The following is a 16,127-nucleotide window of genomic DNA, read 5'->3' as shown; positions in this document are numbered from 1 at the left end:
CACCGTTCAGGGTAGAGTGGGGGTTCAGCTGTGGCCCTGGGAACACACACCATTGTAGGGACCCACTGTGACTCTGGGAATTCTGACATCTCCTTCCTTCTCTTCCGCAGAACCTCAAAGCGGATCCAGAGGAGCTTTTTACCAAGCTGGAGAAAATTGGAAAGGGCTCTTTCGGTGAGGTGTTCAAAGGCATTGACAATCGGACTCAGAAAGTGGTTGCCATAAAGATCATTGATCTGGAAGAAGCTGAAGATGAGATAGAGGACATTCAACAAGAGATCACAGTGCTGAGTCAGTGCGACAGCCCATATGTAACCAAATACTATGGATCCTATCTGAAGGTAAGGCTTAAAAATAACGCTGCTTCCCCTTGTGCCGCACTGGGCTGAGTGGGGGAGTGGAGGTGGACGTGGAGGACTCTGATAACACAGCAGGTTTCCAGAGCAAGGAGAGAGTCTTTGACCTTTGCGTTCAAGACGCGGCTTTGATGGCACCATTATCATTGAAAATGCCACTCACCAGATTTTATTTTTGGTGAAAGCAGCTGGTGTTGACATTCTGTTTCAGAGAAGAAGCTGAGGGGGCTTTGTTGAAACTGTTGATTAATTTATAACAGCAGCCACTGATCACTCATAGGGTGGCTGCGAGTGGCCACAGAACCTCCTGCCACCCTAGCCCGTGTGTCTTCATAGTTAAGTTGTCGGCTGTGCCCTACGGCAGCGGTGCTGTTTTTATGCTGCAGAGAGTTGATGGTGTTGATGAGGTAGCGGAGTAACTAATGTGTCTACCCTCAGCTTGTAAGAAGCCAGGTGAATCAATAATCAGGTCAAGCAGAAGGGACAGTAGTGGAACACTACGGAGGGTCCCTGGCCTTCCCCCATTCTTTGAGTGGTGAAGTTGTATTAGTAGTAATACAATGTGGGTCTCAGCCCCTTTGGTCGCCTGTGACCGTCAGAAAACACAGATATTTACATTAGGATCACTACAGCAAAATTACAATTGTGAAGTAGCATTGGAAATAATCGTATGGTTGGGGTCACCGCAGCATGAGGAACTGTGTTTAGGGCTGCAGCCTTAGGGTTGGGAACTGCTGCATTCATGTGGTTTGACCCTGAATAGAAACTCTGATGGTGGATCTCCTGGGGTCATCCATCCATCACTGAGAGAGCCCAGGGCGGGCTCACAGAAGTGGAGTCCTTAAAATGGAGATGTATTTAGAACACTTACGAACTGGTGCAAAAACATCTCTTGATTTCTGTGGAAGCCAGAACCTCCTATCCTATGTAGAAGCGAGTGTTTGCTAAGGAAGATGGCAGAGGTGAGTCTGTCCCTCCTGGCTGTCTGCTGGACACATCTACTCTGGTGTGAAGGGAGAGAAGAGGGTTTGGTTCTTATGGAAATGTGACGGTTATCAGTCTGAGGTTGAAAATTTTGAGTATTAGGAAATGAGAACGAGGAGGTAATGCTATTCCCTTGTTGCTGTGAGAGAGAATGGCAATCAGCTTTTGAACTGAAAACGGTGACTTGTAGGGTTAGGTGGCGCAGGGTTTGAACCTCGTCAGCATTCGTTTTGGTGTGGGGCTGCTGGAGCTTGTTCTCTTTCTGATCCCTGCTTCCTCGTTTGTGAAATGGGAAAAAACCAAACCATGGTAAGCACGCGGAGGCTGCAAAGACGAAATGGGGATTAGTAAGTGAAAGCTGTCCATCCCTCCGCTTCCTCATCAGAATCACCCTGCCTCACTCCTGCGCGTGTGTATCCAGTGAGGGCAAACAATGGTGCCACCGCAAGAGGCGTGCTGTGGGGGACCCAGCTCAGCTCTGGGGATGCCCAGGCCTGTGCAGCCTTAGACGGCCCTGGTTGATTTCACGGAGGTTGCTGTGAGGTGTGGAAGAGTCTTACAGAATTTGGATATTTGCAGCTGGATGGTTATGGGTGGCTGTAAAACCTTGGTTTGTTTTGTTTTTTTTTTTCCATTCTTTACTGCTAATCCAGTTAGCTTATATTTTAGCAAATACTTATCTGAAGTTAGGAAATTTTGGAGATAGGGTCAGGAAAAAGTGGAATTTTTGCTTAGAGTGAACCAATCTCCCTTCTCTTCTTTTTCCTGGGGATTGAATCTAGGGCTTCTCGTACACCAGATAATCTATACTTATGTCATAGAACTGTAGAATATTTTTTTTCCTTCCAAGGTTAAAATTATGACCATTGGGACTGTTGGTTTTAATTGTCAGCTTGACACGGTTCACCCCAGAGATCCTCACTGAGGCTCCTCTACATCAGGTTGGCCCGCAGACATGGGCTCAGTGGGACGGTCTTAGAATAACTGACGCGGAAAGACGCACCCCACTGTGAGCAATACATTCCCTAGACAGAAGACCTGTGGAGTTGGTTTCTTTTACTCTCTTTTGGGGGGTGGGGGTGAGGAGAGCTGCCACCAAGCTCCCAGATAAATACACAGGTTTATTCTTAACTTACGAATGTCCAGCTTTAGCTTCTTCCTAGCCAGCTTGTCTTAAGTTATCCCGTCTACCTTCCCCTGGGCTCTGTACCCTTGATGTCCTCTCTCCCTCTCCTCCCAGATTTCTCCTCCTGTTTATTCTCTCTGCCCGCAACCCCATACATCCTTCCTTTCTGCCGAGCTGTTGGCCATTCAGCTCTTTGTTAGGCAAAGCAGCACAGTAGCATAAGGGGAAAGACAGCACGGCATCCAAGCTCTCCCCTTAGGTGAATACGTAAGGCACGGGAAGGTCTGAAAAGTGACGACATACCATTTCAACAGAATTCACTGCTGTTCAGGTATTTAATTTGGGGAAAAGTAAATCAGCTCAGATATTAACCAGGTGCCTCTGCCTCCTCCTCCCCGGGCCACTGTACTGACCTTTGTACCACAGTGCACGAGGACTAATGGGACGGGTGGGCGGAGGCAGGGCCACGGGCTGCTGTGGAGTTGTGGATGGTCGGTGTGGGTGGGGTACAGAGGATCCTGCTGCTGTATTTGGTGGTGTTGGCTAGCCTACCAGATCTCTGTGTTGAGGGTCTCTGCTCCGATCCTCTGCAGGTGCTCCACCGACAGGCGGCCTCTCCGCTGACCACTGCTAGAGGATTGGGCTTACCTCAGCCACACGACTCGGAATTCATGTCTAAGAGCTCATTGTTAGTGTGTTAGAGTGGGTTGTCTGGCTCTTTTAGAAACATTTCCCTGGTCTCTGCCATCATCCCAGTTCTAAAGCAGGTCACATGTGAGACCCTGGTCATTTTCACTGGCTGTGTTTTCTTGTCAGAGTGTCACTATTAAGGACACTTCCCACATGGGGTCATTATCTCATTTTGGGTTCAGATCCTGAGTTTACAGTGAGGGTTTTAATTTTTTTTTTTTTTGAAAATCATTTCCTAAAAGTTAAGGTGTTTTACCCACAAGATTCACTGAAGTTAATACTGAAAAGGTCCCCGAGGACTTCTGGGAAGGACCTATTCTGGTGAAGGGTCAGTGTGCTGGGTGCATTCCACACCTTGCTTTAGAGTGGCATTTCTCTGCCATATTCTCTCTTTAAAAAAAAAAGTTGAGAAACAACTTTATTTATGAAAGTTGGCCAGAGTCCTCTCAGAACTTGTGAAACTGCTCCTTGGTGGCCTTGATCACATCAAAGCGCAGGGGCCTGCACGCTCCCATGGTGACAGTGTTGCCATCTGCACATCCCTGAAATGGGAACAGGTGCACAGACATGTTCTTGTGGTACTTCTCAAAGCCATTGTACTTGTGGATGTAAGATAGTCCCAGCCCATGACAGTGGGCGTCTGTATCTTCATCCCTGAAATGGGAACAGGTGCACAGACATGTTCTTGTGGTACTTCTCAAAGCCATTGTACTTGTGGATGTAAGGTAGTCCCAGCCGATGACAGTGGGCATCTGTATCTTCATCCCTGAAATGGGAACAGGTGCACAGACATGTTCTTGTGGTACTTCTCAAAGCCATTGTACTTGTAGATGTAAGATAGTCCCAGCCGATGACAGTGGGCGTCTGTATCTTCGTCTGGGTTACGGCACCAGATGGGGTTCGACCTCGGATGGAGACGTTACCATTTAAAGGACAGTTCTTCTCTATATAGCTGTCCTCCATGGCCTCCTTGGGTGTCTTATAGAGCCGAGACCAATGTTTTTGTAGTACTGAGGGAGCTTCTCCCAGCAGAACACACTTCTTGGTTTGAAAGATTGAGGATTGCTTTTGGTAAGCATGCTCGATCTGAATGCCCATCATCTTCCCGGCAGGAGAGGAAAAGAGGTGTGCCAGCTCCCAGGTTTCCTCCCTCACTGCCTGCCCTAGAGGAAATGAGAAACCAGTCTTTATACTTACTGCCCAGGAAAGAGACAGAAAGACGTTGGTGTGAGTGGCTAGTGTCTGTCTGTCCAGGTCTGGACTATCTCCTCCAGCATAGTACATGGCCACTTTCTTGACCTTAGATATTCTGAATTAGCACAACAGAATACACTTAGCTTCTGTGTGTAGCCTGTGTGCTGGCTAGTCTTATGTCAGCTTGGCACATAGTAGAGCCATTTTGGAAGAGGTAGCTTCAGTTTGAGGAAATGCCTCTGTCACATTGGTCCATGGCAGTTGGGCATTTGATTGGTGTGGGAGGGTCCAGCTCACTACAGACAGCGCCACCTCTGTGCCCTTGGTCTTGAATGCTGTAAGAAAGCAGGCTGAGGAAGCCATGAGGAGCAAGCCAGTAAGTGGCACTCCTTCAACGCTTCTGCTTCAGTCCCTGCTTCCAGGCTCCTGCCCTGACTTCCCTGAATGCTGGACTGCCAGCTGTAAGATGAGATGACCCCCCCCCCCCCAACACACAAAGTTGCTTTTGGTCATGGTTTTATCACAGCAATACAAACAAACCCTAAGACACTCTCTAGGGAGACACCCATAGCACACACTGTGGCTCTTTGCCTTGCCTGTACTGTGTTACAATCAGAGGAACATTAGGTCCTGTTAGAACCGGACAGATATTTCCCTTCATTCGGACCTTCTTCTAGCTGTCTGACCCCTGGTTTTGTCCCAATTCCAGCACATTTAGGGATCCTGATGGCTGCTCACTAATGTGTACGTCTTGGTTCAGATACAGAAATCTACACCTAGTAAGTCTCATCAAAGCACAGGCTTTCTTACTCTTATTTCTAAAGACAGAATCCCACCATGTTTTACTGGAGTGGAAGAAATAAGATACTGTTTTAATATTGGTACACGAGAAATGATTTGACATTTTGGGACTGGAGTCACTGCTCCAGGTTTAAAGGGCCAGGGGAAGTCACAGCTCGCCCGTGTGGAGGGTGTGCGTGAACCGTGGGTGTAGCTTGTGGCCCTGTCCCACAGGCAGTCCTTCTAGGCATTTGCTTTCTGAAAACAGCCAGGAGAATTTCCTGTGTGAAGAAAGCTCCCTCCTGGTAGTTAGAGCTGTGCACGATGTCCGGTGTCGGTGTGTTTGGATCCTGAGGCGGTCCTCTGTGACCCTTGGCCCTTGGATGGCTGTCGGGCCCTGCCTCAGGGTTACATGTGGCTACCATGCAGAGAGAACATGAAGTGGCCTTGCTCCCAGAACCTCTTAGATATAGTGAAGCAAAGACAGGCCACCTCAGTCTGGGCTCTGAATGCTTGTGGGGGCAAGGGCGGTCAGTTGTGCTTGGTGAACACCGCAAAAGGTCACATCTGGGGCAGGAGGGGAAAGGTCAGGGCTAGTTTCCTGGTCTGCAGAGAGAGTTCCAGGACGCCAGGACTGTTGCGCCAGAGAGACCTTGTCTCGAAAAACAGAAACAAAAAAGAAGGAAACTGAACTGACTCTACCGGGTGGGGGTGGGGAGGTAATGCTAGTTTCCCAGGGCTGTGTTGTAGGCGCGAAGTCAAGGTTCTCTGGCTGCTGCTGCTCAGTGCATCAGGGCCACAGTGAGCTCAGCTAGCCGCATCTCCAGGTCCTGAAAGTTAGAGACTTGAGTTTGAAATCGCATGGGGTGTGAGGGACGGGATCTAACAGTGGCAGCGTCCTCCCCTTCCTTTCAGAGTTGGAGCACAGTGTGACTGACCAGGTTGGTCTTAGGAAGACTGTGGGCGAATCTGATGTGATGTCACTGTGTGCAGAGAGGAAGGGTGGCCACTGGAGGACATCAGGATGAACTTGAGAGGTCTAGGTGCGTGCGCGGTGTGTGCGTTGTATGTGGCGGTGCTGGTGGTATTCCAAGACTCTGGAGACTGGAGATGGGCAGGAAGATCACGTGTGTGAATCCAGACTGGACTCTTGAGAAAGACCCTGTACAAAGTCACTCTGGGTGTGTTGTCCTGTGGAGTTCCTGGAGTGACGTGGCGTGTGGCTTATGTACATCGCTGTACTGAGCTAGGCCAGGCAGCTGGCTCTGGCCTGGAGTGGGCGCTGGCTGGAAGCTGTGGGCTGCCTTTGGAGCTGCAGTGCTTCAGAGGAGAAGCAGTAGGTGCTGCCCGATGAAGTAAGTTTGGCGTGTCTGGGCTAGCAGGCTTGATAGCATGTTCTCGAGAGCTTGCCAGGCTCTAAGGAAGGCTCGGTGTGCTGCATTCCTGAAGGATGTAATGTGTCACTCCCTTCTCCCTGGAGATGTCAACGTCCAGGTTCTGGATCACTCTTAAAGTGGTCTCTAGCCTGAGCACTTGAGCCGTCGGGGAGACTGGAAGCCTGGGTAGGAGCCCAGTTTGGTGAGGCCAACTTAGCACCAACAGGTGTCTCTCTCCTGTCTGTCTGCTCCCAACCCCCGGATCCATCTTTTCAATCTTGGGTGGTAGCTAACAGTGTGGGAGTGTACACATTTTACAGACCCTTCAACGATACACGTGTGTAGTGTTTACATTGATGCCTGTCAGGTTGTCTAGCTATGGTTTTAGCGCATATGAGAGACTGTCTATTATGTCATATTGTGTCGTATAATCTAAGGGGCTTGAGCTCTCCCCGCTACTCTCCGGGATGGCTTGCTCTTGGAGCTTTGTGGTAGTTTGAAGAGGTTCCTTGAATGTATGGTTTGTCTGCCATTGGAGACAGGGTCTTGAACTCTAGGTTCCGCTTGCTTTCAAACGTTGGGGTGACAGGTGCCTATTGCCACCCACCTCTGGAAAATGGTTTAAAATGTTGCTGACAGGACAAAGAGCCATGAAACATTACTAAGACAGCTACTGAAATTTTCTTAGGGTAAAATATAGTTAGTTGTTTCCAGGGTGGGGATGCTGTGAGGTTTGTGTATATTCTACACAGGGGAGGTAGAGCAGTCTAGCACTTGAGAAACCCCAGGAGGTGAACGCTGACTGACATCTGGGTGTCTGTCACTGTGAAGCTTTTCTGTCAGACTTGTGTTGAATCTGTGTGCAGACATTTCTGAGGTTTCTCTGACCTTGGGTGTGGTGGCTTACTTTCCCTGCCGTTAGCTTGGAATTAGGGAGTCATGTGATACAGTCCTTTCAGAGTGGTCATGACCTTTGCCCTTAGGTCTGGCAGGGTGACCTCTCACACCCACCTAGTCCTACTTATTGCCTTCCCTGGCTCTACTACCTCTTGGCAGGCTCACAGGTTCAGCACCTCGCTTGGCCTCAGGTCCTGGGGAGGGAGACAGCTTCTGCAGCAGCTCGCGGAGCCTCACATTTGGTCTGCCTTACCCGTGCTTTCGTTTTATTTTTAAATCTTCATTTTGGACCTCGGGTTTTCTGCCTCAGTCTCTCCAGAGCTGGCACTGCAGGTGTGAATGAGCTAGGCCTCAGTGAACCAGCTGGTCTTACGTCCAAAGATTGGTGAGAACAGGGTGATCACTTTAACTGAGAACACACGTGGAGCCTGCAAACAGGAGGCTGCGAACATTGGGTCCACACATCAGTCCACAGGGACCTGCTTCACAGAGCAGACCTTAAAGGGCAGGCTGAAGAGCAGTGACTGCCGGAGCTTGGTGAGGGGTGGGTGGAGGAGAAACTCCCGGTGTCTCAGTGTAGGGGGGAACTGTGGTTGGCCACAGTTAGTTGGTGTTTTCTGCCTTGCTCGCGGAGAAGATTTTGAACCTTTTCCCAACCTGAGGGAGTGATGCAGAGTGAGGTGAAATACCAGTTACCTCGGTGTCACCAGTTTGCCCTGCATGTGCCTTGAGATGCCACACTGCTCCGTGAATGCGTGCAGTTATGACGCGTCAAGGAAAGTAATAAAGACTTTGCGGGGATGAACAGGTCGAGGATGCGAGGTCCTTACTTGTAGCTGCTTTCAGGGAAACTGCTAGGAACGTCTCCCAAAGGAGATAGAAGGGAAACTGGCCACAGCCACAGGACCTCTCCGCATTCCTGGCGGCTTCTCCCTCTCTCCCAGTCCTGTCCTCTCAGTGAGCTCATAGGACGTGTCGGGTAGTGGATACCCCTGCCGAGGGGAGACAGCTGGAGGGGTGCGCTGACCGAATACTCTTCCCCGTCTCAGGTCTCCTCTGGTAGGCCTCCTCACTCCCACTGGAACTGCGCAGGGTTTGCATGCTGACCTTCATCAGCATGTTCTCGTGTCTCCATTCCAGCTCATAGGATGCCACTCTCCTAGTCGGTGACCTCACGTAGCCCCACAGTCTTCAAGGTTGAGAGCTTGCCTTGTGCTGCAGTCCAGCACGTCACAAGACTGCTCTTGCCTTGATTCGTGAGGCTGCAGGGCATACTGTCCCCCAGGCACACCTTACAGCAGTACAGGCTGGTTCTGATAGGCAGGGCTTGCTTTGATCATTTGCTCCTCTGTTCTTTTGTTCAGGCTTTAACCACAGCAGTGGCAGTAAACTGATGGTCATTTGTCCCCTTCTCTCTTAGGAAGTAGCTTAAGAGAGTATCTAATAATTGATACCCGAGTCCAGAGGGCTAACCTCTGAGAAGCTGGCTGTGTGGAGGCTGTGTGCTGGGCGGTGCTGTGTGCTGGGCGAGGTGGATCTTTGAGCATCCTTGAGCATCTGTCAGCTTAGGCCAGTTGAGCTCCAGCTTCAGTGAGACACCCTGCCTCAGAGATAAGGAGAAGGCCAGCCAGATAGCGCAGCAGGCAGCACTTTCTGCTAAGTAGGCCCAGTTCTTGTCTGTTGTTCTCTGACCTGTCTGCTGTTGAGCAAGTACACTTGTATGCACATAGTCCTTCTGTAGACTGTGAATATATATTCCTCTTAGTGGTTATAATAAAACTGAATTTACCTATAGCCAGGCAGAATAAGGCTAGGCGGGAAAGCTAAATGGAGATCAGGGAGAGCAAAGGGCGGAGTCAAGAGATGGGAGCCAGCCGCCAGAGGAACACATCCTGTGCCTGCAGTGAGCATCAGAGCGGTTCTCTCTTGCACATGGGCTGTGTGGCCTGGAGAGGAAATGAGCTGGCTCCCCCTGTGTTACTGTGCACTCAGCTGCTTAAAACTGACCAGGGGACCCCCCCCTCCCTGTGCAGCAGTCAGGGCCCCTCCTCTGTGTGGGCGACCAGGGGACCCCGTCCTCCCTGTGCAGCAGTCAGGGCCCCTCCTCTGTGTGGGCGACCAGGGGACCCCGCCCTCCCTGTGCAGCAGTCAGGGCCCCTCCTCTGTTTGGGCGACCAGGGGACCCCTGTCCTCCCTGTGCAGCAGTCAGGGCCCCTCCTCTATGTGGGCGACCAGGGGACCCCGCCCTCCCTGTGCGGCAGTCAGGGCCCCTCCTCTGTGTGGGCGACCAGGGGACCCCGTCCTCCCTGTGCGGCAGTCAGTCTTCTCCACCATAAGCTGCATTCCAGTTTGTCTGGCACAGCTGCCATGGTTGTGCAAACATGGTTGTTTTCTGCGTAGTAAATTTCAGACGAAAGCAGTTACCCTCGTCCTGGACAAAATCAGAACGGCTTGTGGAATCCGTGATGTCACAAAGCAGAGACCCTCACTTGCTCCTGATGGACTAACAGCAGCATGGGGATCTTGCTTTGAGATCACGAGGGAATGCTTACTTCACTGTCAGCTATGGGGCAGGCTCAGTGCCAAGGAGTTTATAAACTGTGCTGTCTCTGAGGCTGGGCCCAGAATTATTTCTCTCCTGAACACACTGTGCTAGTGTAATTGAAGAAGGTCCCTGGAGACATGTGGCAGTTCTGCTTGGAGTTTTTATCTAAAAGACTGAATCGAAATAAAACCCCACTTAGGCTAAATATTTTACAGAAATGCAGCTGTTTTCAGGGTGATATTACCTATAACTTAAATATTAATGAACTTTGTAGTTCTTTTTGTTCCAACACATTCATGTTTTGCATATGTAAACCTCAGTGTGGGATCTAAACACTGTGCTGAGCAGTGATGCCACACGCTCTCTGTTCCACAGCTGCTGTGCTCCTGAGACATGGTGTGTGGTAGGGAGTCGAATATTAACTATTATACAGTGGCTGCCTGCTGAAGAGAAGGCTTAGTTCTAGGGGGTCCCACGCCGTGCTCAGGCTGGAGGCTGGACGACATCTGTTAGGAATATACCGAGTGGATGGCAGGACAAGGCCCTTTGCCTAAGACTCCCCAGAGGCTCCCTGCTAGGTTTTCAATGCCCTAGTGGTCCCTGGGCAATGTGTTAAGCAGGCAGTACTAGACTGTAATCCCAGGAGTTCAGGGTCATCACCAGCCACACAGTTTGAGGTCTTCCTAGGCAAGGTGAGCCTTTCTTTCAAAAACACAAAAGCATCTGGAGAAACAGACAAAACTCTCAATTCTAAAACAAGCTAAGCCAAACTTGAGAGGTAGGAGGTGGCTCAGTGGTTAAGAGTGTTTGTTTATCAGTATGTAATAACCTTATCCCCTGTTTGTGTGTGATGACCCCGCCTCCTTGTTTAACTGTGTGATAACCCCGCCTCCTTGTTTAACTGTGTGTGATAACCCCGCCTCCTTGTTTAACTGTGTGTGATAACCCCGCCTCCTTGTTTAACTGTGTGTGATAACCCCACCTCCTTGTTTAATCTGTGATAACCCCGCCTCCTTGTTTAACTGTGTGTGATAACCCCACCTCCTTGTTTAACTGTGTGTGATAACCCCACCTCCTTGTTTAACTGTGTGTGATAACCCCACTTCCTTGTTTAACTGTGTGTGATAACCCCACTTCCTTGTTTAACTGTGTGTGGTAACCCCGCCTCCTTGTTTAACTGTGTTTGATAATCCCGCCTCCTTGTTTAACTGTGTGATAACCCCGCCTCCTTGTTTAACTGTGTGTGATAACCCCGCCTCCTTGTTTAACTGTGTGTGATAACCCCGCCTCCTTGTTTAACTGTGTGTGATAACCCCGCCTCCTTGTTTAACTGTGTGTGATAACCCCACCTCCTTGTTTAACTGTGTGTGATAACCCCACCTCCTTGTTTAACTTGTGTGATAACCCCACTTCCTTATTTAACTGTGTGTTATAACCCCACCTCCTTGTTTAACTGTGTGTGATAATTGTCTTCCTGTTCAACTGTATATAACAAACAAGGGTGCTGAGGTTTCTCTGTCCGAGAGCTCAGTCCACTTGACCTCAGCTTTTCTCAGTCCGTGTATCTGTCTTTTTTGCATTCTCTTGTTTTCCCCATCAGGCTCATCCCTGGAGCCGGTATAGACTTAATTGTTTTGTGTAAGAAGTTCAACTGTACATTAAGAGAGCACAAACATTTCTGAGCTGCCCCCACCCCCCCCCCCCCACAGAGTGATCAGTGATTAATCCTCATCTTAGTTTGTGGGCTGCCACATCAGAGTACACAGTGAGCAGTCCTAATTGTCAAAATTGGAAATCGGAGGTGCTTCACAGTTGGGAATGTAGACACCACAGAGTGCTGCCTGCAATTCTGATGAGTGTCAGTCAGAATACAGGCGCATCCAAAGTACAATGAAAACCCCGTCAGATTGTGTGTGCGATGTGTGCACAACATTAGATGAAGTGTGTTCAGGCTGGGCCTCTTCTGTAAGATCTACTCCACAAATCCCACACACATCTGACCTCAAGCCCTTTCCAGTAATGGATGGTCAGCGTGTTCCACAAACATCACCCCATGGTGTAAACGGAGACCGTGTCTTGTTTCCCAGCCGCCCAGATCCAAATAATCACACAGAAACTAGTAATTACAACACTGTTTGGCCATGGCTCAGACATGTTCCTAGATAGCTCTTACATCGTAAATTAGCCCATTTCTGTTAATCTGTGTATCACTGTGGCCTACTGGTAATGTTTGACATCTTTCTCCTTCGGTGGCTACATGGCATCTCCTCAACCCCGCCCACTCTCTCTGTGTGTCTCTGTTTGGATTTCTGTATAGCTTTACTCTGCTGAGCAACTGGCCAAAACAGTTTTATTCATAACAACAGCAGCACATGTACAGAAGAAATCCCACACCACCATAGTTTTGGAGGCTGGATGTGGGGGACCATGGCTCGGTAGGTTTGTTTGCTTCTCCTCCTGTCCTCGTGAGATCTGCACTTTGTGCTGTGTCCTCATGGACTTTTCTAGTGACACCGTGCAGACTGAATCACTGCCACCCTGATACTCTCATTGTTACTTCATCCTCCCCTTTCAAAGATGCTGTTTCCAAATACAGCCATGTTCTGGGGTACGGGGGCGAGGGGGTTAGTGTAGCTGGAGTTTTAGGGCGAAAGGCCCAGCTCGCTCTGTTCAGTGGGCCCAGTCTCAGCTCCCCCCCCCCCCCCCCACTGAACCCGAACAAGAAAGTAACAGTGACTGCCAGATAAAGAGGTCCAGTGACCCAAAGTTAACCTTTGGGGTTCTGTCCTGGGTTTTAGGTTTAAAAGAAGGAAGAACTGGGGCCAAGGGCAAGGAGGATGTGTGATTAAGAAGTCTGGTTGATCTTCACCTCAGATCTAGTTCTGCAAAATAGTCCAGAAGTTATCATGTTGTCTCTGAGGGGAGCAGCCTTGTCCTAAGGAAGAACGGACTTCGTTCTAGAGTACAGACTCCTGTCACAGGTCAGCGGGCAGGCAGTCTTTTCTGCTTCTGGACAGACAGGGAGGTGGGGTAGGACAGGTGTCACTGGCTTTGAGATGAGTGATTTCCTTGAATTGAATCAAGCAGAAATATGACAAAATAGGCTGAGTTTCCTGGGTTTTCAGGTCAAAGCCTGGGCTGTGTCAGCCCCAGATGTCTGGGTTTCATACCCTGGTCCCATGAACCAACTAAAGACCGAGTAGTGAGAGGTGGAGAAAGGGCAGTGACTCCCAGCCCCGTTGCCTCATGTCTGCCTTTGAACCTGGGAACTGATGTGTTTAGATTTAAGGGAAGGCGAGAGGCACACACAACTGAGCAGTCTTGTCAGAGGTGTGGTCTCATCCGTCACAGGCTCTGCCACTGTCTTAACTCCATGGTGTCCTGCAAGGCGGCCTGATGAATAGTCTGTGGATCTCTTCCTGTCAGATAGGCTCCTCCTCGTGAGCATGGAGTGTGTGTGTGTGTGTGTGGGGAGGGGTATCTATTCTAAGATACCTTCTCCTGTTCCACACTGTCACAGACACACATAAAATGGAGGAAGAAATGCCAGGTCATCTGCTTCTAATTACCTTGTAGACAGTGAGGTAATTTTTTGTTTTTATTTTTTTTAAACATAAATAGCTTCTAAGTGCCTGTCATATTAGGATTTCAGAGGGTGAGGTGGGGGCATGTATTAGGGTTTCTGTTGCTGTGAGGAGGCACTCTTATAAAGGAAAAACATGTAACTGGGGTGTTTTACAGTTTCAGGAGTTAGTCCATTATCATCATGGTGGTGGAGAGGGAGCTGAGAGTTCTGCATCTTGCACGGGCAACAGGAAGTGGTCTGTCTCTCTGGGAGTAGCTTGAGCATAGGCAAGACCTCAAAGCCCGCCCCCACAGTGACATACTTCCAACAAGGCCATATCCTCTCTAACAAGGCCACATCTCCTGATGGTGCCCCTCCCTTTGAGCACTTTCAAACCACCCCAGGGGCGTGAAGTTAACACTTTGGGGGAGCTAAGGTAGGAGGGCTCTAAGTTCCAGAACAGTATTAGTGAGCTGTGACTTCACCTTAAAACATCAACCTGCCAGCTAACCGAACCCAAACAGCAGCAATGCGAATGCCCTGTGTGGTGTAGGCAGGGTGAGCATTTGGACATTGCTGGAGGCTGTGGTTTACAGTGTCTACAAGTGTAGTCATTGGTCAGCTACCTGTTAAAATTGAGCTGGATTTTTCTGATCAGTTCTTATGGGAGAATGATGGTTATGTGAGTTCTTCAGTGACTCCTGATTGGTCTCAGACTAATCTATGCTGTCTGTAGGGCTAGGACTAGTTATGACAAAAGACACAAACCCTCTGATGGTGTCTGTAGGGCTAGGACTAGTTATGGCAAGGGACACAAACCCTCTGATGGTGTCTGTAGGGCTAGGACTAGTTATGGCAAGGGACACAAACCCTTCATGGTTTCTAGAGATCCTTTCTAGCAAAGTTTCAGTGGAAAAGAAAGTATGCCCCTGTGAGTAGGGTGTTAGCATTTTGTTAACAGGGGATTTTTACAGTGTGTGTGCACACACCTGTACATGCGTGGACCATTTCTCTGAGGGATGCAAGACACCACGGTAATTTTGACAGTCCTGTGGTTGGCAGCTTGGGGGCTGTGGGTGGCAGGGAAGCTCCTCACTGTATATATACTTTGGTACTTTAAGAATAATTTTTGACTCCTAAGTTGACTTAGTAAGCAGATTATTGAGTAGTGATCTTATTTCCATGAGAAGAGGGTCACTGATGGTTTACATGGAAGTTACCGTAAAAATTCTGTAAACTTTGTTGTCGTCACTATTGACCTGCTTGTGTGTTTTCTGGTGTTCACGTCCCACTAGGAACATTTTTTATGAGGTCTGAGGTCAGTAGTCCTCCTGAGTAGTCCAACACAGGCTCTGCAGACTTACTCACCCCTACTGAGGCCTCTGGTGATGATGAGTCATTTTCAGGTTTCGTTTTGCTTTCAACCGTTTGATCTGGTTAATTGGGCCAGTTTGGTTTCACCAGGTTATTTCCAGGCGTTTGTGGGTGCTGGCGTGACTGGTGTTTGCTTAGTGAACTTCAGAATGCTTCCATTTCATTATCTCTGGGTCACACGAACTGTGAGGTTTGAGTTACTGAGGGAGGGGTGTGTGTGTGTGAGAGAGAGACAGAGAGAGAACACATCTCCTATCTCCTGCCTGGAACCCTTGCAGCACAGGCTGGCGTTGAACTCATGGTGGTCTGTGTGCCCGGTCCCCCAGGTGCTGGCACTATGGGGTGAGTCCCTGTTCCAGGCCCAGGCTACCTTCCAGCTCAGTTTGGCAGGGTGGCCCTTGTGCGGCGTTGGGGGATTGAGAGGTAGTGAGTGCGGCTGTGGAGAGGACGCTGCCAGCTTTCAGGGCAACCGAGTGGCCACTCTGCTTGCTCACCTTCTGATTGCCGAGACAGGTTAGCCCTCTTCCTGGTGTGGGGCGAGACTGGGGCGAGGAGACGCTGGTGCTTTGGACCCTTGGTGTTCTCAGGTGCAGCTGCTCTGCTAGGCCCTGTGCCTGGGCAGTGCCCTGCCTGGTCCAGGAGGAAGCTGGACAGAAATGGGGTGCTCATCTTTCTGTATCTTCTTGGCCTTTAACCGCTCGGCTGTTAAGTCCCTGGTAGTCTTGGGATGACAGAAACTGTCCCAGTGCCCCTGTGTATCAGGAGAGTATTTGGTTTCCTTGGTGGGCAGGTTCAGGAGGAAAGCGGGAGCTGTGGGCAGCTGTGGGCAGCTGTGGGAGGTGGCCCTTTGAGAGGTCTGAGGGGCAAGGACACCGTCACTGGGTTTTGTTTTTCAGGAAGAATTGGGGTGGCAGCAGAAAGGTTGCTTCCCTGGGCACCATTGCACAGTGGGGTGGACCCTGGGTGGGGTGGAGGAGGGGGCAGACACTGGGTAGGGTGGAGGAGGGGGGGGCGGACACTGGGTAGGGTGGAGGAGGGGGGCGGACACTGGGTAGGGTGGAGGAGGGGGCGGACACTGGGTGGAGGAGGGGGTGGACACTGGGTGGAGGAGGGGGTGGAGGAGGGGACGGACACTGGGTAGGGTGGAGGAGGGGGCGGACACTGGGTAGGGTGGAGGAGGGGGCGGACACTGGGTGGAGGAGGGGGTGGACACTGGGTGGAGGAGGGGGCGGACACTGGG

At 50.2% G+C, this 16,127-nt stretch overlaps 1 protein-coding gene across 1 annotated transcript in view; it reads left to right on the top strand.

The window, feature by feature from the left end:
• Stk24 (serine/threonine kinase 24) overlaps positions 1–16,127 on the top strand; it is an 81,988-nt gene that overhangs the window by 45,608 nt on the left and 20,253 nt on the right. Inside the window, exon 2 of the mRNA XM_041666856.1 lies at positions 111–341. Coding sequence (XP_041522790.1) covers positions 111–341 — 231 coding nt within the window. The remainder of the gene's footprint in view (positions 1–110; positions 342–16,127) is intronic.

Source organism: Microtus oregoni, unplaced genomic scaffold (assembly GCF_018167655.1).
Source record: "Microtus oregoni isolate MIOR12 unplaced genomic scaffold, Mior012 000001F_ref0000356, whole genome shotgun sequence".
NCBI lineage: Eukaryota > Metazoa > Chordata > Mammalia > Rodentia > Cricetidae > Microtus > Microtus oregoni.
The sequence above is the reverse complement of the archived record's forward strand: the minus strand, read 5'-3'. Positions and strand labels throughout refer to the sequence as shown.